The 21452-nt window shown below is 36.2% G+C and overlaps 1 protein-coding gene across 8 annotated transcripts in view; it reads left to right on the forward strand.

Moving 5' to 3' along the window:
• Positions 1–21452, forward strand: part of LOC115230957 (leucine-rich repeat-containing protein 4C) — a 49637-nt gene that overhangs the window by 18022 nt on the left and 10163 nt on the right. For 6 of the 8 annotated variants that reach the window (XR_004997603.1, XM_036499881.1, XM_029801061.2 and 3 more), the window contains exons 2-3: positions 12531–12741; positions 16224–16295. Coding sequence is in view for 7 of the 8 variants with exons in the window: in XM_036499881.1 (XP_036355774.1) it covers positions 12551–12741; positions 16224–16295 (263 nt within the window). In the remaining variant the exon portion in view is untranslated. Of the gene's footprint in view, positions 1–3522; positions 3620–12530; positions 12742–16223; positions 16296–21452 lie in introns of those variants that run through there. The other 2 variants (XM_029801063.2, XM_036499882.1) reach the window with 2 other exon arrangements.

Here is a 21452-nt window from a genome sequence, read left to right on the forward strand (position 1 = left end):
TACAAAAACCTTCAAGTAGATAAGAAAATTCTCTGGGTGTTGCCAGGACATATGAAAAATAAATTTTGTAATATAAAAGAAGTCGAGTACACATGAAGTCGTGATTGGGGTACAAGGTCGTGATTTCAAATACAGGACCGAGATGTGTATTGCGCACTAGATACTTCATCTCATGTTACACAGCGACCATTTCAACACTTGACGTGTAGGGATGGTGACTAGCTGGAAAATGGATTTATTTTCCGGATATTAAAGAATTTCAGCCAATCACGTACCTCAAGGGGAAAATACTGCCACTCTCGTTTAAAAAAAAATTGAGAATTATTACAACAGCGTATTTCATTCAGTATGCTTATCGGATAGCAGCCGGAACGGGAGGCTGAAAATTTATATGAGGCAATAGAATATTCAGATAAGTGGATAAAACTTTTAATTTCTGTATAATATTTGAAACTGAAGTAATATTTGGAGTCGGCGTTATAAGGTAAACCAATTTTTATTACATTTCTTTTAAGAGTTATCATTTATATACACACACACATATATATGATTTATTTTTCCCTCTCTCTCTATCTTTCTATAACTATGCAACTTAATAGAATAATGTTGTTCCTGACTATCATATGTCGGTGAGCATTTGGTTCCAAGCAACCATAACGTTGTTACATGAACGTCAGAATTATTATTTAAATATTTGTTTGTCTTGTTCATCCTGTATAAAGACTTATACATCAACGCACATGCATAGGCGTGGCTATGTGGTAAGATAGATGGTTCGCAAGCAGATAGTTCCAGGTTCAGTTTCACTGCATGGCAATTTTGGAAAGTGTCTTCTACTATAGCCTCGGGCTGACCAAAACCGTACGAGTGGATTTGGTTGACGAAAAAACCGAAAGAATTTCGTTTTATATATATATATATATTATATATATATATATATATATATATAATATATATATATATGTATATATATATATATATATATATATATATATATATATATATATATATGTTGATGCATAAGTGTGTGTGAGTTTATTTGTTTGTGTATGTGTGTGTCTGTCTTCGCGACTATGTTTGTTACCCTTTCATATCTTGACAGCAGGTTTTCACGCCCCCTCCTTAACATTGCGGTTCGGCAAAAGAGGCCAATAAAATAAGTACTTGGCTTACAAAGAATAAGCCCTGATGTCAATTTATTAGGGTTAAAGGCTTTTGATATGGTGCTCCATCATGGGCGTAGCAAATGACTTCAACAAGTAACAGAATTAAAGAAAAAGAATACACATTTATATATGCGTGTGTATATATCTAAACGCGTATGAATATATATATATGTATGTATATACCTATATATATTATATATATATATATATATATATATATATATATATATATATATATATATATATATATATATATGTATATATATATATATATATATATATATATATATATATGTATTGATGTATATGGGTGTGTGTGTGAGTTTGTTTGTGTATGTTTATTACCCATTCTTATCTTGAAAGCAGGTTTTTTAGGCCCCCCTCCTTAACATTGCGTTCTGGCAAAAGCGGCCAATAAAATAAGTATTTGTCTTATAAAGAATAAGCCCTGATGTCAATTTTTGGGGCTTCAAGGCTTTTGATATGGTGCTCCAGCATGGGCGCAGGCAAATGACTTCAACAAGTAAAAGATTTAAAGAAAAAGAATACACATTTATATATGTGTGTGTATATATTTAAGCGCGTATGAATATATATTTATGTATTTATATACCTATATATATGTGTGTGTGTGTGTGTGTGTGTGGTGTGTGTGTGTGAATGTTTCGCTTCGTACATATGTGCATGTATTCGCACACGCATGTAGACACACGCCCGCATATACATACATATATACATATATACATATATATATATACACACATACAAACGTACGTACATACACACACTAATGTGCACACACACACTCATACACACACATATAGTTGTGCGTGTTTGTGTATATATATATCCTCATGCATCTTTATATAACCATACATGATTACATATGACACCGTGTAGCATATCTTTGTCCTGAAATCCTAGATTGCCGCCTATAAAGTGGTTTCTGGCTTAGGTAGAATGCCAGTCGTTTTGTTATTGTGGGGGAGGTGGACTGTCGACTAATTGGACTTCAGTACCTCTGAGAAATGAACGGCAAAGGGGAGTTCGACAGGAAAGGAACTCAGAACGCGAATAGATAATCAATTTTTGTTACTTTTCTTTTAAGATTTAACATTTATATATACACACACATATATATAGAATTAATTTTACCCTCTCTCTCCATCTGTCTTTCTATAACTATGCAACTTAATAGAATAACGTTGTTCCTGGCGGTCGTTTTTCGGTGACCATTTGGTTCCAAGCAACCATAACGTTGTTACACGCATGTAAAAACTATTAGTTAAACATTTGTTTGTCCTGTTCATCCTATATATAGACTTATACATAAACACACATGCATAGGCGTGGCTATGTGGTAAGAAACTTGCTCCGCAAGCACTTAGATCCAGGTTTAGTTTCGCTGCATGGCAACATGGGAAAGTGTCTTCTACTATAGCCTCGGGACGAGCAATGACCGGTGAGTGAGTATCGTAGACGGACCCTAAGGAAGTCCTAGATGTCATTTAATAAATGGATGGTTCATCTTGATAGAAAGTTCGAACTTATACATCGGAAAGATCTATGAAAATTAACATCCACATCATGTGATGCATTAGAATAATTATTGTAGATGTAGGTTTCAGGACTAATGAATGTCCATTACTTGTACATTTGCCCTATCAGCCCTATCGTAAGCATTAAGACAATGATATTCCATTGTCTCACTCTCTACCGTCTTAACCAAGGATAGAGCACAACGCACATTGCAAAATAAGTAACTCGATGGGATGATCATGTTCGAAACGCCTCTGATCATAGTCTTGTCATCAGTGAACAACAAGCATACTTTACAACCAACTGAAATATATTCTGTGAAAGGAGGTGGATTCGTCGAGTTTGCATTTTAGTAACTCGAGATATGAGGTCGTGTTTTTGAGCAGATATCGCCATCCCAATAATCGATAAAAACAATGGCGTTTGTTTTACAAAAACCTTCAAGTAGATAAGAAAATTGTCTGGGTGTTGCCAGGACATATGAAAAATAAATTTTGTAATATAAAAGAAGTCGAGTACACATGAAGTCGTGATTGGGGTACAAGGTCGTGATTTCAAATACAGGACCGAGATGTGTATTGCGCACTAGATACTTCATCTCATGTTACACAGCGACCATTTCAACACTTGACGTGTAGGGATGGTGACTAGCTGGAAAATGGATTTATTTTCCGGATATTAAAGAATTTCAGCCAATCACGTACCTCAAGGGGAAAATACTGCCACTCTCGTTTAAAAAAAAATTGAGAATTATTACAACAGCGTATTTCATTCAGTATGCTTATCGGATAGCAGCCGGAACGGGAGGCTGAAAATTTATATGAGGCAATAGAATATTCAGATAAGTGGATAAAACTTTTAATTTCTGTATAATATTTGAAACTGAAGTAATATTTGGAGTCGGCGTTATAAAGGTAAACCAATTTTTATTACATTTCTTTTAAGAGTTATCATTTATATACACACACACATATATATGATTTATTTTTCCCTCTCTCTCTATCTTTCTATAACTATGCAACTTAATAGAATAATGTTGTTCCTGACTATCATATGTCGGTGAGCATTTGGTTCCAAGCAACCATAACGTTGTTACATGAACGTCAGAATTATTATTTAAATATTTGTTTGTCTTGTTCATCCTGTATAAAGACTTATACATCAACGCACATGCATAGGCGTGGCTATGTGGTAAGATAGATGGTTCGCAAGCAGATAGTTCCAGGTTCAGTTTCACTGCATGGCAATTTTGGAAAGTGTCTTCTACTATAGCCTCGGGCTGACCAAAACCGTACGAGTGGATTTGGTTGACGAAAAAACCGAAAGAATTTCGTTTTATATATATATATATATATTATATATATATATATTATATATATATATATATATATGTATATATATATATATATATATATATATATATATATATATATATATATATATATGTTGATGCATAAGTGTGTGTGAGTTTATTTGTTTGTGTATGTGTGTGTCTGTCTTCGCGACTATGTTTGTTACCCTTTCATATCTTGACAGCAGGTTTTCACGCCCCCTCCTTAACATTGCGGTTCGGCAAAAGAGGCCAATAAAATAAGTACTTGGCTTACAAAGAATAAGCCCTGATGTCAATTTATTAGGGTTAAAGGCTTTTGATATGGTGCTCCATCATGGGCGTAGCAAATGACTTCAACAAGTAACAGAATTAAAGAAAAAGAATACACATTTATATATGCGTGTGTATATATCTAAACGCGTATGAATATATATATATGTATTTATATACCTATATATATTTATATATATGTGTGTGTTTGAATGTTTCGCCTCGTACCCTTGTGCATGTATTCACATACATGTAGATACACGCTCACATATACATTCATATATAATATATATATATATATATAATATATATATATATATATATACAAACGTACGTACATACGCACACTCACATGCACACACACTCATACACACACATATAGTTGTGCGTGTTTGTTTATGTATATATATCCTCATGCATCTTTATATAACCATACATGATTACATATGACCCCGCGTAGCAATTCTTTGTCCTGAAATCCTAGATTGCCTCCTATAAAGTGGTTTCTGGCTTAGGTAGAATGCCAGTGGTTGTGTTTTGTGGGGGAGGTGGACAGTCGACTAATTGGATTCAGAACTCAGAACGCAAAGAGACAAATCAATTTTTGTTACTTTTCTTTTAAGATTTAACATTTATATATACACACACACGTATATATGATTTATTTTTCCCTCTCTCTCTATCTTTCTATAACTATGCTACTTAATAGAATAACGTTGTTCCTGGCGGTCGTTTGTCGGTGAGCATTTGGTTCCAAGCAACCATAACGTTGTTACACGCACGTCAGAACTATTATTTAAATATTTGTTTGTCCTGTTCATCCTATATATAGACTTATACATAAACACACATGCATAGGCGCGGCTGTGTGGTAAGAAACTTACTTCGCAAGCACGTAGATCCTTTTTCAGTTTCCACTGCATGGCATTTTGGGAAATTGTTTTCTACTATAGTCTCGGAATGACCAAATCTTTTTGAGTGGATTTGGTAGACGGAAACCGAAATTTTATGGGTTCTGTTGTTTTTGGGTAATCCTGTATATGTTGGACTGAAAGCAGAGCTGAGGCGATTTTCTTCAAAGAATTGAATCTTTCAGGCAACGTCTCCCAGCGATTGAAGATGGCAACTGACTTCTCTAAGCTGCTTCTTTCAAGAGATTTTAGTAATTCCATAAATTTTTTCCCCATAATTCTGAAGTGGTTAATTCAATCATTTCCACTTCAAAACTATCCTGTATATTTGTTTTTTAGCCAAAATGTGAGAGATTAAATGAGTTCGTTTTCAAATCCCTCAAAGTCGGGTTTGATGAGAAATGAAAATATAGGAACATCTGTTTCGAAATATTTATCTCACTTGGAAAATTCTTCTTTCAACGTTGCAATATATTTTTGAAGTTCGTTTTTATTAAATATTAAATCGATTTGAATAAGCTTTTACATTTGGAAAGTATTTTTATGTATTGCTAAGTTTATCACGCCAAAAAAATCTGATTTTAACAAAATCCTTTCCAATATTCAAAAACATCAAGTACTGTTTGACCTCTCTCTTGTAAATGCAAATTTTAATCATTCAAGTGACTGTCAGTTAGAAGCATCAGTTTAAATAAACCGTCTTCGTTGTTCAATTCTGGCAACTGTTTCCTTTCAAGAAATATTCTTCTAAGCATGATACAAATCTGTTCAAAACATTACCCCGACAAAGCCAACGGACTGTAAGGACCGTGCGATGCGAGTTGACAAGAATGGCTCTTTAGTACCACATCACACAGCCCTTACAATAAAGAGAAAATTGATAGTACCATCTATTTGCCAGATGGATAAAGGAGACAACCGCGTAGAATGATTAAAAGAAGATTTATTGATATGTTAACAGATGTGTCTGTGTGTGCATCATGTATACTGAACGATAGACAGGCCGTCATGAGAACAGAATGTATGCGTATGGGTTCATAGATGTAGGAGACAATTAGAGGTATATGTTGAACGTGATGTCGTGGCTGTGATGCTGCTGCCTGGGTAACTTGTACAGGAATTCATACTGGTTGTATATTTGTTGTTGACCCATGATGAAGTAATTCACGAACAGTGAAGTGTTGGAACCTGGGTGCATCGCTTGCAGAGCTGTGTACGTAGAGAGATGATGTTGAAGACGTTAAGGACATGGTGATAGCGACGAAGATGGAGGTTGTTGGAATGCTGTTGGACAAAGTTGGTAAGTCTCTGGAACTGGCTGTGTCTTTGTGGTCAGAGGCTAGTCCTTAAAAGGTCTGGAACCAAAAGACGAAAGGAGAAAAGGGGGAGCGTTTATAAGGAGAAATAGGCCAAAACGGGGTAGAGAACAGGCTGACTCCGACTGGTTATACGCGGCAGTTTGGCGCGACAAATTGCGCCAATACCAACTAATCAGAGTAGTGGACAGAACGGGATCCAAATAGCGGCAAAAGGCTAGCTGTTCCGTGCTACTCTCGAATGCACGTATATATAATAAATGGGAGAGAGGAATTTTAACCGAGTCTACGCTGCAGGACTTTACTGTGAAGTGGGAAGTCTGCATATTCGCTGTCCAGTTCCTGCAGAAGAGACTTAAATTGTCTGTGAGTCAGTGAAGAGCAAGAAACCATGAAGTTAACTATTTTAACAACAGTTTCCACGACAGAACTCAAGCTTTGTGACGAAAGTTTTGCAACTAAATTTTCCTGATGTACAATGCAATTAAAACACATTACACTGCGTGAAATGTGATTTTCAAGACGCTTAATAAATCTTTTTTCCTTTCCACCCACTGCACGTGCACCACCAGTAGTAATACAAAATATTTTATTTGTATTAATGGCTTGATTTTCGAAATAATTTAGAAATGCAGTCAGAATGTCCTGTCCTGTAGATGTATTGGTAAGAGGAATCAAACAACATGATTCTTCGTAAATACGATCATTGTCACAGCATCTTGCAACAATTGCTAGGTGCGCCATGTCATTCACTTGAGTACTTTCATCGATAGGGGTCACTGAATGCAGCAGCATCTTGTAATCTAACTTTCTGTGTTATAATTATGTTTTCAGCTATATCAGTTACACGTCTCTCAACTGATCATGCAGAAGTTGGTATTTCTTGAATTCGAGACAGTATTTATTCAGCGTTTGCTTAATCACTGAACAAAAATTTTGCCCTTCTCAGAAAATCTTTTTTGATAAATTCTCCGACTGTTAAAGGTTTACCTTTCTCAGCTCTACATTGAGCAATTGTCTAACTACATTATTTGGCTTCATTGTTGGTTCCAAGCATTTGAACAAAAACAGGAGTGCTTTTATTGTAACTAGAAATAGCCCTTTTTATGATTTGCCTTTTATCATCAGCGTTTTTAGACATAGTCTGGTGTCTAGTTTGATAGTGTCTTTGTACACTTGATGTACGACATACGACAAATTCACAGCAGAACGCACACACAACTCGATTTTGTTGTACAAATCCATACTCAGTGCTCCAGAAATCTTGAAATGAACGAACGTCAAATTTTGGTCCTTTGTTATTCAATTTGGGGCACTATATATTGATAAGTGATATGACAGGTGTATAAACCCTTAAATTAGGTTCTACAAATAAAAATAACTAAATAAAATAATTAGAATAAAATAAATAGTAAAAAAGAATGAAATTAATTTAATGAATTAATTTTTGTAATAATAAAATAATTAGATTAAAATAAATTATATGAATAAACAAAAAAATATATACCCAAAAGATCAGACAACTTGACTCCCGAAGGAGAAATTGAAACCTAAGAAAATAACTATAATTTTTAACTTTTCATGTTTATTTCCTTTTGAAAACCCTACTCGTTACCGCTTTTTCTTCCCAAAATGTGAGAATAATTTTAAAAGCGTCTACTTATAGACGACCCGCAATGTAGCAGCCGATTTTAAAGAGTGTCTTTATTTAGACTGGCTGCTGTAAAGTGGTCAACCAAGTTTAACATAGTATGATCTGCACTGCTACATATACAGCCGAGTTCGAAACAACAAGCGTTCGCACCTCTAGCTCCCGGCTTCAGTAATAAAGTCCATAGAAATGCTTTCAGCACCAGCTTACAGACAAATTAATTGTGCTAACATTCATAATTTCGTATCAAAATTGTGTTCAGTAGTACTATATTTTTAAGGAAATGTAATACTACCAAATACAACTAACTTCAGATAGTTTAGGCTAGAATAGATGGATCGTAAAAAAGATATGTAAATTAATTATTATGATGTCGCTTCCTCAGAGTTAGTTATAAATAAAATTTTACTTTTATTTTTTGCCAAGTGGTGTGCATGCCATTGTGAATTGTTCCGCGTGCTACACATGACACGCGTGCCACAGGTTACAGACACCTGGTCTAGACACTCCAAGGAAAACCTCCAGACGTCTGAAGATGTTCAGCTATCCTGAACGTGTCGAGGCATAAACAGCCACCAGACTGAGGACACCTCCGTTACTACTGTTCACGACGTCCAGGACCACCAACTTACCTTCTGGGTCCAGGAAGATAATCTTTGTGTTGAGATCCAGGCGTCTCTGGGACAACACTGCCATTCCACCCCGCACCCCTCATTCCCGTTTGACATGGAAATAAATATCAGGCTGAGTAAAAAGTAAGCAACGTTTTGAAACATGAAATTCATCACAATGTATTCCACCAATGCGGAAATTTTATTCATCAAAGTCTGTACCATTAATATAAACACATTTTTGCCAATGAGTTACAAAGTTTGTTTATTCCGTTAACATAAAAATCTGGAGTTCTGGAGTTGATGGACTCTTTGAACGCGCTTTCAGCATCGGTTTGATTTTTCAACTCCTTCTCTCGAGGAAACTATAAAGATACTTGAAAAAGTGGTAGTCGTTGGGAGAAAGGTCTTGGGAATAGGCTGAGTAGGGAATATCTTCGTAGCCAGATTCCCTAAACCTCTGGCGCGTCATTAGTGAAACGTGTGGTCGAGTATTGTCATGAAGAATGATTGGCCCTCTTCTGTTGACCAGTCTGAGACAGAGGAGTAGCAGTTTTTCGTTCATATTGGCAATTTCTTGGTAATATGTTTCTGCAGTAATGGATTTTCTGGGTTTTAATAAGTTATAGTGGATGATTCCAACAGCACATCACTAAATAATCACCATAATCTCTTTTTTGAAGAGATCGAGTTTAGGGAAGCTTTTCGGTGCTTCATTTGGGTCCATCCACTGCGAAAAACATTTTCTATTATTATACAGAATCTACTTTTCATCGCAAATACGGTCAAGAATTGGATCGGTCTGGTTTCGGCGAAGAAGTGACGAGCACATTTCATAAGTTCACATTTTCTGATTTTCATTCAAATGGTGAGGTACTCATTTGTCGAGCTTTTCTGATTTTTCGATCGCATGCAAATGGATTCAGGCATTTTCTGGCTTACTTGAAGTTCTTTGCCAGTTCTCGAGTGGTTTTACGTGGGTCTTTCTCAATGACAATCTTCAGTTGACCGTCATACGATGACAGACGGGCGTCCACTACGCTCAAGATCTTCAGGTTTCCACTGCTAAATCGTTTAAGCCATTTTCAAACTGACCACTCACTGGTCATTTCCTCACCAAACGTTTCGTTGACATCGTGAGCAGTTTAGGCTGCTTTACATCCTTTTTTGATGTTGAATAGCAAAATTGCTCGAATATCGCGCTTTGACAGTTGCATTTCAGATGATTGCAACAACGGTGAAAAAATATCAATGTTACTTTATTGATGCATTTGGGAAAGTCTATGTCTGAATTGTCTGTGTGTTTTGGGTTCTGTTTCTTTTTCTTTTGTGTGTTCAGGCGACTACTTGCCATTTTTGTCTTTCGTCGTCCCTATCCGCGCAAGGTATGTCTGAGTGCTCCGAACAGGGGAGGGGCAAATCTTGTAGAGCTTTTTGGCGTTGTCCTATTCATAACGTTGTTGCCTTTTTGGTGGCGGGGACCGGGGTTGATGCTGTTGTTTTTGCTGCTGCCCGTGCTGCTGTGATTAGTGTTGCTGCTACTGTTACAATTGATTTTGTAGCCGCGATCGTCACCTGCCTCTGTTGGTGCTGTTGCTATTGTTGTTATTGTTGCTGTGGTGGTGGTGTTGATGATGTTGGCAAAATTGAGAGGCTCCTTTCTCTAATTTGTTGTGGGCAATAGAAGAATTTTAGATGATTTGTGTCCCCACACAGATGATACCGAAACCATCAGCTTTCAAAGGCCACGTGGAGGTTGGTGCCACCGTGTGAATTTATGATATCTGGAATTGTGTCCAGATTTTGGCTGTCCATTTTCACCCACAATTTTAGGCCTTGACCCGAATAGTTTTGTTAGTAAAGTTTCCGCATCTGTAAGATGCTCGTTTTGACCTATATGTCCAAGAGGACATCTACCAGCAAGAATCAGCCGTCTATTTCTGGTGGTGTGTCTTCTTTTTTAGGGTCAAAGTAGATTGATTCCTTGCCTCCTCTTCATTTTTCTGTTATGTTTTTGTTGGTGCTGATGGTTGTGATGCTGTTGTTGTTGTTGCTACAACTACTGCTGCTGCTGCTGTCTTTGCTTTGTTTCTCAAAAATATTAACAAGCGGAGGTGACAAAATGTCAAAACGGATGATGTAAGAACCTTTACTTGCCTCGATTTGGGAAGCCAGACTGAACTTTTTCTTTTTAAAATATAAATTTGTAGTTTTTAAAACTCAAAATTCGCCTTTAAGGGGCGAATTCTGGCCACCGCAGCTAGCCCCGCTTACAGCGAGGTGGGTTCTGTGGTCAATAAAATTTTGAAAACAACATTGTAACAACAAATTCTAAAGAAAACTTAGAGCTCCGAACAACTAGTCTCCAAAACCGACACAAATAATAATAATAACAATAAAGAAATGGAGAAACTTTCAAAATACAAAGACCTGGAGATAGAGGTAACTCGAACGAGGAATCTAAAAACAGAAACAATTCCTATCATAGTAAGTGCATTAGGCATGATAAAAAATTATTCACACAAATACATAACAAAAACACCAGGATTTACAAACACATATAACATACAGAAAATTGCATTGTTGAATTATTCTTTTAGATCAGTATTTCTCAACGAGGATATCAGAGGAGAGTTTCAGGGAGTCGCTGGCGATGTATCGTGATGATCAAAAATCCAACCTGCTAAAATTTGGTTAGTGATTCAAACTGCAGACTCAACGCAAAATGGTCACATTTAATTCAAAGCGTTAAAAATGGTATGAAAACAATTGGTATGAGTTCACAAAGTCCAAACGATTAATAGGGAAAAACCTCCAGGCTACATCCCGAATATTCATTTCTTTGCCGAATTTCTACAATGTTTACGGCGATTCGTCTTGCTTTTTTATTTTTCATGCAATTTACGCATGCTTGCACGCGTGGTGAACACAGTTCACGTCAAACAGCTGACTGAGTAAAGTTCACTATTCAATGCATGGGAGAAGGCCTAAACAAACACATTATCGATTTTTGCACTTGCGAGATGAATTTCGGAACAGAAATAGCGCAGTTCAATTTTCATTCGCCTAAACTTTAAGTGACCTATGTTTGGTGGTTCTACGATTTGTTGGCTTGGAGGAGATGTGCCGGGAAGTAAAAGACACAGACACACACACAGATACACAGATAGACACACAAGTTGAGTTTTATATATATAGATTTACGTTCATGCTTTATTCTTGTTTTCAGTAAAAAAAAAGTAAGTAAAATGAAATCATGATAGTTTATTTAAGGAAAAACTTTGTATGAACGCTTCTAAAACTGGGGTACAGGAGAAATCCTTTGATACAATACAGTTGCTTGTGGGGTCCCATCGGATTTAACGACCCAACCGGGTTTACAACCACTGCGTATTTAGGGTCTACGAAACTCATGGTTCGCTAGTTTTGTATATATATATATTAGACCCCCCTCCGAGTATGGTTACAGATGTGTGTAGGAGTGCGTTTGTGTTTGTGTGTGTGAGTTTGGTGTTTTCTTTGATATTATTACGCGTTAAAGCTATAATATTTTTATAAATTTCTTCACACTAATTTGTCGAAATTTAATTTTTTAGCTTTAAATATCCAATCATGAAAACAAAAATATATTTGTCATGTGGAACAGGGGTGAATTTTAGTTCCTTCAGAGAATCTGCAATTTGAAGTTAATAACATTGAAATCTCTGACATTTCCTATTTTCTTCTTTTACAGATAAATCTACGCCTGGCAATATGTTTCACCACGTAGTATCATATAGACGGTCTCTTGTGTTGATACTGTGTACGATATTGTTTTTGGAGACTCAAGCTGATTCAGATATATGCAAGATATGTACTTGCAATTCACTTACAACAAATATAGATTGTGTACATCGCAATTTACCATCGATTCCACAACCAATTCCGACGAATGTTGAATATTTGTAAGTATTTGACACTTTCTACGTATTTTCCACATCCAATATTTTAAATTCTCATTGATTATGTTCTCAGCTAATCGCTTATGCTGTTTATCTCACAGCTTTAAGCACAATCTTATGTTAGAGTAAAGCAAATCGATATGTTACCTGCTGTGAAGTCAAATAAACTGTTACTTACCATATTGAATTTATAATATATAACATCGCATACACAGAGATTGGCTATGACTAGTATCTGACTTTGATTTCATTTGTCTGAACTTATCAAATCTTACGGTATATTCAATGAACGGACAGTATAAAAACTTTAGTGCTAAGAAAACGTGTATTCCACATAGTTATATTATATCATTAATTAGTTGAATTGTTACTTATTGTTACAGTAATATGATATAATATCAGTTGATCGTGTCACAGAATAATTGTTAATTATTGTTTGTGTTAATTTTATAATAGAATATGCAGCGAGCTATCAGAATCGTTGTGCACGCCAGACAAAATGTTGAGCGGTATTTCGTTCGTCTTTACGTTTCGATTTTAAATTCTGTCGAGGTTGACTTTGCTTTTCATTCTTTTGGAGTCGGTAAAATAATTAGCAATTTATCTCTGAGATCAATGTAAAGGACTTGTCCCTTTCCCAAAATTTCAGGTTTGTTCCTATAGAAGAAATTATTATTTTTATAATTAAAAATGATACAGATGGATTAAACAGCAGATAATGACGAGATCCGCTTAAATTGCCAAATTCTTAAAATACCTAAGTGAAGAAATCAAAATAGTGTTGTTTTAACAAATTATGAGGAATTTATTTTTGATAGAATGTCATCAGTAAAATTTACCCTATCACGAACACAATAAAACTTATTACAAAATTATGCAAGCTTAATTGAAGTTTCGGCTGATTGATGTATCCCCGTTCACCTGAAAATTTACGTAATTTTTAAGTAAATTATTAAAATTTAACGTCTCAAGAAATGGAATAGAATAAAAAAGAGTAATTATTTGATACATGCAATCATAACAAATACTCTGTTGCAACACATTGCTCTTCCAGGTGATTACTTCCAGTTAATTGGCTTGCATCATTGCATTAATCACCTTAAACTTTCAGTTTTAATCAAATATTCTAATACTAAAGTGGATCAATTCATTCGATCAGATCTATTTCTCAAAACATTTGGAACGTTTTGACAAAATGAGAAATCCTAATGTAAAATAAAGAGAAAAGTTTCAATAATGGAATTCCTAAATCTCGTATAACTCAAGATGTTGAATAGTAAAGTTGAAGTTCTATTTAATAAGTTAGATATTTTCATCGTTCATAACTTGAGCGAGGATAGGCACAAATCTTTTGACCGTCTAGCAGAATACATTGCGTTCTGACACACGGCAATCTGACTTCAAGTCCCGCCAAGGTCAACCTTGGGTCATTCATTTCAGAGATCAATAAAGAACCATAACAGTTCAATGAACAAATGCAACTATGAGGACCTCGAATAAGACACCTTGCAGTATATTGTCCACTTTTTATTTTACCGATTTTGGAGAAAGGATCATACAAGTTTTTTAACCCCTGCAAGATCTCCAATACTTGTGAGACACATATCATTAATATTCCGTTTGAGCTGTTGCAGGTTAACCTTTACAGGAATGATTAACAGGGATGCTATTTAGGGGATGAAGGATTTAGCATAGATGGCTAATAATGGTAACAAACTGAGGTTTAATACAGCAAGAGTAAGGAGTAACGGGCTAAAAAAAGACGAAAAAACTAAGGCAATGTATGTTGCCACATCCCTTTTTTAAATAACACCCTTAACCAGTTAAATCACCATGTAAGGTTGTTCTCCTTTGTAGCACATAACTCAAAATTATATCAGGGTTTCCCCACTCTACCATCACCAATTCTATTAATAAATCCCTTTCTATTTCTGTTATGTTTTCCTTCCTAGTCTATTATTTCAGTCTTGAAGTTTTAGGGGTTTATTTATTTTTGTGAAGAACTTTTATGCATCAATTATGCAAAGGAGAGGAGTTTACTTTTGCAAAGATAAATTACTTTTGACAGCAAAGTGTAATAACAAATAGAATGCTCATTGGACAGAAACAAGATATTTATAAATAAAGCTGACTTCTGAGATGATAAAAATATCTTCCACTGAAAACTGATGTTGCAACGAAGGCTTTGTAAATCTAATTCAAATCACAAATATTTTGAACATCCATTCTTTTCTCATATTTTACATGCATGTGTGTTTTTCATTCATACTTTACGTGGTGACTTAAATCTGTTTTATATCTTATATAATAAAATATACGAAAATACAAACAGAACCTTCGTGAAGACGAAAAGAAAGCCTTACAAACTGCAAATTGACAATTTAATCATCCTAAACGAAACCGATTGGGGAAGGGTGATAGCAGTCACGGACCAAGACTACTATAAAGATAAAATATTGGAAACAGACTAATCCTGCTACAAGGAAGAACCAAGACACGCGGAGAAAGTAATAATGAATACACCCAAAATTAAGATAAATGAATACCAACGTTCGTTCACAGATAAAGAGAAAGATTATTTATGCAGCTCTGTAATGAAAGAGAGTAATTTCTATGGATCACCCAAGATCTGCGAATGCTCCAAAATGCAAGGATCAGCATATAAAAATACTAAGACCTACGGACATCAAATTGAGACCAACAGTTGCTGGACCTTGAGCCCCAACACAACAACTGAGCCATCTTTTGGATATACTCCTCAAACCGTTGTGCCCATTAATGCCCAGCTATACCCGAGACGATATGGATTTCATCAAACACATTCCACCCACTGTCCCAGAACGTACTATACTTAAAAGATTTTACTAATCTTTGTACAAATACATCACACTTTGGGCCTGGGAGCAATGAAACACTGGGTAGAAAAACATAGCGGACGGATGGACGAACGCTTCAAAACGCATTTCCAAAGACACACGCCGGGAACTAGAAGACGACACCTTTAGATTCGATAATAAGCTGTATCGACAGATAAAAGGACACCACTACGGGGACGAGGTTCACACACATACTCGCACCCAGAGGTAGATATACATATGTGTGTATATTTCTGAGTGTATATGTGTGTATGTGCTTATATGTGCATACATGTGCGTGTATGTGTGTGGATGTGTGTGTTGGTACATAGAGAGGCGAAGCGGATACTCGAGGTTGTGCAAGTCAAGTAGGAAATAAACATGAAACGGCTGCCACGTTAAGATATTCTTCTCCTCCTGCTTCTTCTTCTTCTCCTTCTGCTTCTTCTTCTTCTTCTTCTTCTTCTTCTTCTTCTTCTTCTTCTTCTTCTTCTTCGTTATCTTTCTTCTTCTTTTTCTTCTTCGTTATCTTTCTTCTTTTTCTTCCTTTCATTCTGAAGTCACAGTGTTTGATATCGTATCACAAATATTTTCCATATAATCTATTTTACTCTTTCTTTACTGCTATAGAACTCTGACATGGAACAGCATTTCAACCATCAAAGAAGGTGCATTCACGGGGCTTTCAAATTTAAAAGAATTGTAAGTTCGTTCAGTTTCTTGATACTATTTTCCGAAAGTAATAATTGATGCTGATATATAAGCTCACAAACGTATAAAATTTCAGACTGAACCAAACAAAATCAATTCAAATTTGTAGAATGAATACGATTTAGGAAGATACAAAGAGAATATGAGAGAGCGAGACAATGTGAAAGAAAGAGAGAGAATTTGAGAGAGAAAGTGAAATAATAGGAAAAATATAATGTTCCTTTATTGTAGTTGCTTTGTTTCAATTCGCATCTCAATAACTCATTTTTGTTCCCCAAATTTCAATGATTTTGATATGAATTTGTATTAGAAATGGTAACGTTTGTGAGTTTACATGTTTGCATCAAATATTTTTAGCTGAAGTATATGTGTATGTTCATATATAAGTGTAGTTCTGTGTGAAATGTGACTATATTATTCCTTTATTTTATATTTTGCATCCTCCTCCATTTCTTATTTCAATATTCTCCTTCGTGTTTCGATATTATCATTCAACTTCGAATTTTGTCATTCACTTCACGTTATTTATGTAATAGAGCAACTGAAGTGGAAGCGGAAAATATATATTCGAATAATATAGTCACATACATTCTATCTGTAAACCTGAAATACTTACTGTACTTGTAAGCTGGAATATTTGGCCTGATACAATTAAACTGCTGATATATTTCTTGTAAGCGTGTGTTTTCTAATATTCTTGTGACAATGAAGCGATATGAAATAAATAATCTCTCTCACCATATTTCCACAAGGGTGAGTGGGAATATGTGTGATGTGAGTGTGCATACCGCATTCCGTCGTTGATACTATGAATATAAGAATGCGTATGAGTGCATTTGAATATGTTGATTTCTGATTCCGTATATTCCCTGATTTTTCAGCCATGTTTCTCGCCCAAGATTTATCGATCTATCTCTTCATATTCTTCTCCTCTTCATTTCCTCTTCATTTCTTCTTCTTCTTCCTTTTCTTCTTCTTCGTCTTCTTCTTCTTTCCTCCACCATTCCTCCTGCTCTTCCTCCTCGTCATTCTTTTTCTTCTTCCTCTCCTTCTTCTTCTTCTTCTTCTTCTTCTCCTTCTTCCGCAATTCCTCCTGCTCCTCCTCCTCGTCCTCCTTTTTCTTCTTCTTCTTCTTCTTCTTCTTCTTCTTTTCTTCTTCTTCTTCCTCCACCATTCCTCCTGCTCCTCCTCCTCGTCCATCTTCTTCTTCTTCTTCTTCTGCCTCCGCCATTCCTCATGCTCCTCCTCCTCGTCCTTCTTTTTCCTCTTCTTCTTTATCTTATTCTTCTTCTTCTTCTTCTTCTTCTTCTTCTTCTCCTTCTTCCGCAATTCCTCCTGCTCCTCCTCCTCGTCCTCCTTTTTCTTCTTCTTCTTCTTCTTATTCTCTTCTTCTTCTTCTTCTTCTTCTTCCTCCACCATTCCTCCTGCTCCTCCTCCTCGTCCATCTTCTTCTTCTTCTTCTTCTGCCTCCGCCATTCCTCATGCTCCTCCTCCTCGTCCTTCTTTTTCCTCTTCTTCTTTATCTTCTTCCTCTTCTTCTTCTTCTACTTCTTCTTTTCTTCTTCCTCCACCATTCCTCCTGCTCCTCCTCCTCGTCCTCCTTCTTCTTCTTCTTCTTCTTCCTCCGCCATTCCTCATGCTCCTCCTCCTCGTCCTTCTTCTTCTTCTTCTTCTTTTTCTTATTCTTCTTCTTCTTCTTCTTCTTCTTCTTCTTCTTCCTCCACCATTCCTCCTGCTCCTCCTCCTCGTCCTTCTTCTTCTTCTTCTTCTTTTCTTCCTCCGCCATTCCTCATGCTCCTCCTCCTCGTCCTTCTTTTTGTTCTTCTTTATCTTCTCCCTCTCCTTCTTCTTCTTCTTCTTCTGCTTCTTCTTTTCTTCTATCTTTCTTGTTCCCTCCTCCCCCTACCCCTCCTTCTTTTCTACTTCTAATGTTTTCTCTTCTCCTTCTCCGTCTTATTCTTCCTTTCTTATTGTAATTCTCTTCCCCTCCTCCTCCTTTTTCTTCTTGTAATTCTCGCCCTACCCCTCCCCATCTCCCTCCTTTTTCCTCCTTCTTCTTCTTCTCTTCCACCTCCTCCTCCTCATCATCTTTCTTTTTCTTCTTCTACTTCTTCTGCTCCTTCAACCTCCTCCTCTTCCTCCTCCTCCTTTTTCCTCCTCTTCTTTCTTCTTCTTATTCATCTTTTTTCCTTCTTCTTCTTTCTCTTCCTCTACCTATTCTTCTTCCTCTTCTTCTTGTACTTCTCATTTCTCTTCTCCTTCTTTTTCTTCCTCTTCTTCTTCTCCTTCTACTTCTCCTCCCCGTCTTCCTCCTTCTTTTTCTTATTCTTCTCTTTCATCTTTATTTTTCTTCTTCTCTTCTTCTTCTTCTACTTTGTACTTCTTCATCTACTTCTCTCTCCCTCCTCTTTCTTCTTCTTATCTTCTTTTTGTTATTCTCCTTCTCCTCCTCCACATCCTCCTTCTTCTACTTCTTCTTTTACTTCTACTTCCCCTTCATACTCCTCCTCCTTTTGTCTCCTCTTCCTCTTCTTCTTCTTCTTCTTCTTCTTCTTTTCTTCTTCTTCTTCTTCTTCTTCTTCTTCTTCTTCTACTACTCCTACTTCTTCTTCTTCTTCTTCTTCTTCTCCTTCTTTTCCTCTTTCTTCTTCTTGTAATTCTTACTCTCCCACTCCCCCCTCATCCTCATCCTTTTTCTTCTTCTGCTTTTTCTTTACTTAATTCTACTTTCTACTTCTTCATCTACTTCTCCTCCTCCTCCTTCTTCTTCTTCTTGTCTTCTTTCTTTTTATTCTCTTCCTTCTTCTCCTTTTCCACCTCCTTCTTCATTTCTTTCTTCTTTTTCATGCTTCTTCTTCTTCTACTTCTTCTTCTTCTTCTTCTCCTTCTTCTTCTTGTTTCTCTTCTACTCCTCCTTCTTCTTCTTCTTTTTTCTTCCTCTTCTTCTTCCTCTCATCACCCTCATCCTCCTCTTTTTAATCTACTACATCTTTTTCTTTTACTCTACCCTCTGCTCCTCCTCCTATTTCCCTCCCCCTCAATGCATCTCCTTTTCCTCCCCCGTCCTCATCCTTCTTCTTTTCCTCCCCTCCTCCTCCAACTCCTCCTTTTTCTACTGCTTCTCCCCCTCTTCTTCCTTGTCTTCTCCTTTTCCCCTTCCCCCTTCACCACTTCTTCTTCGGATTCTACTTCTCCTTAATCTCTTTCCTCTTCCTCTCTTCTTCTTCTTCCTCTTCTTCTTGTACTTCTCATTTCTCTTCTCCTTCTTTTTCTTCCTCTTCTTGTTTCTCTTCTACTCCTCCTTCTTCTTTTTCTTATTCTTCTCTTTCATCTTTATTTTTCTTCTTCTTCTTCTTCTTCTACTTTGTACTTCTTCATCTACTTCTCTCTCCCTCCTCTTTCTTCTTCTTATCTTCTTTTTGTTATTCTCCTTCTCCTCCTCCACATCCTCCTTCTTCTACTTCTTCTTTTACTTCTACTTCCCCTTCATACTCCTCCTCCTTTTGTCTCCTCTTCCTCCTTCTTCTTCTTCTTTTCTTCTTTTTCTTCGACGTCTTTTTTCCTTCTTCTTCTTTCTTCTTCTTCTACTACTCCTACTTCTTCTTCTCTTCTTTCTTCTTCTTCTTCTTCTTTTCTTTTTCTTCTTCTTCTTCTTCTCTTCCACCTCCTCCTCCTCATCATCTTTCTTTTTCTTCTTCTGCTTTTATTTACTTAATTCTACTTTCTACCTCTTCATCTACTTCTCCTCCTCCTCCTTCTTCTTCTAATTGTCTTCTTTCTTTTTATTCTCTTCCTTCTTCTCCTTTTCCACCTCCTTCTTCATTTCTTTCTTCTTTTTCATGCTTCTTCTTCTTATACTTCTTCTTCTTCTTATTCTTCTTCTTCTTCTTTTTTTCTTCTTCTTCTACTTCTTCTTCTTCTTCTTCTTCTTCTTCTTCTTCCTCTCATCACCCTCATCCTCCTCTTTTTAATCTACTACATCTTTTTCTTTTACTCTACCCTCTGCTCCTCCTCCTATTTCCCTCCCCCTCAATGCATCTCCTTTTCCTCCCCCGTCCTCATCCTTCTTCTTTTCCTCCCCTCCTCCTCCAACTCCTCCTTTTTCTACTGCTTCTTCCCCTCTTCTTCCTTGTCTTCTCCTTTTCCCCTTCCCCCTTCACCACTTCTTCTTCGGATTCTACTTCTCCTTAATCTCTTTCCTCTTCCTCTCTTCTATTATTTTCCTATAATAAGTTTTAGCTACTATATTGTTTCACGTTGTTCTGTTGATTCTGTGGTACCGTGTGGTTATTTATACATACTTCCACCGAAATAAATGTTTTGTTATATTTGTTGTAGTCTTTGTTGTTGTTGTTCTTCTTCTTCTTGTTCTTCTTCTTCTTTTTCTTCTTCTTCTTCTTCTTCTTCTTCTTTTTCTTCTTTTTCTCCTTCTTCATCTTCTTCTTCTTCTTCTTCTTCTTCTTCTTCTTCTTCGTCTCCTTCTACTTCTTCTTCTTCTTCTTCTACTTCTTCTTCTTCTCCTTCTTCTTCTTCTTTTTCTCCTCCTCTACTTCCTCTTCTTGTTTCTTTCTTGTTCTTCTTCTTCTATTTCTCCTTCTTCATCTTCTTTTTCTTCTTTTCTTCTTCTCTTTCTTGTTCTTATTCTTCTACTTCTACTTCCACTCCTTCTTCTTCTTTTTCTTCTCCTCTACTTCCTCTTCTTGTTTCCTTCTTCTTCTTCTATTTTTCTTCTTCTTCTTCTTCTATTTCTTCTTCTTCTTCTTCTTCTTCCTTCTTCTTCTTCCCTTATTCGTCATATTACCATATAAATTCCTTCTTTACATAATGAACATTATTCAATATTTCGTCGCAATTACATACGATGTGAAACTAAGCAACGTTTCTTCCTGCTTCATATATCTTCTGAACGATGACATTTTTTCGCATTTCCTTAATATATCGACGAATCAACTACTGGACTCTATTCATGATATATCTCTTTGAATGTGTCTGGACATGACAACGACTGGCAGTTATTTATCCGCATTGTCGTTAGATTAATTTCTTCTTCTTCTCCTTCTTCTACTTCTTTTTCTTTTCTCTTCTTCTTCTTCTTTTTTTTCTTTTTCTTCTTCTTCTCCTTCTTCTTCTTCTTCTTCTTTTTCTTCT

This window comes from Octopus sinensis, unplaced genomic scaffold, assembly GCF_006345805.1.
Source record: "Octopus sinensis unplaced genomic scaffold, ASM634580v1 Contig16917, whole genome shotgun sequence".
In the NCBI taxonomy this organism is placed as follows: domain Eukaryota; kingdom Metazoa; phylum Mollusca; class Cephalopoda; order Octopoda; family Octopodidae; genus Octopus; species Octopus sinensis.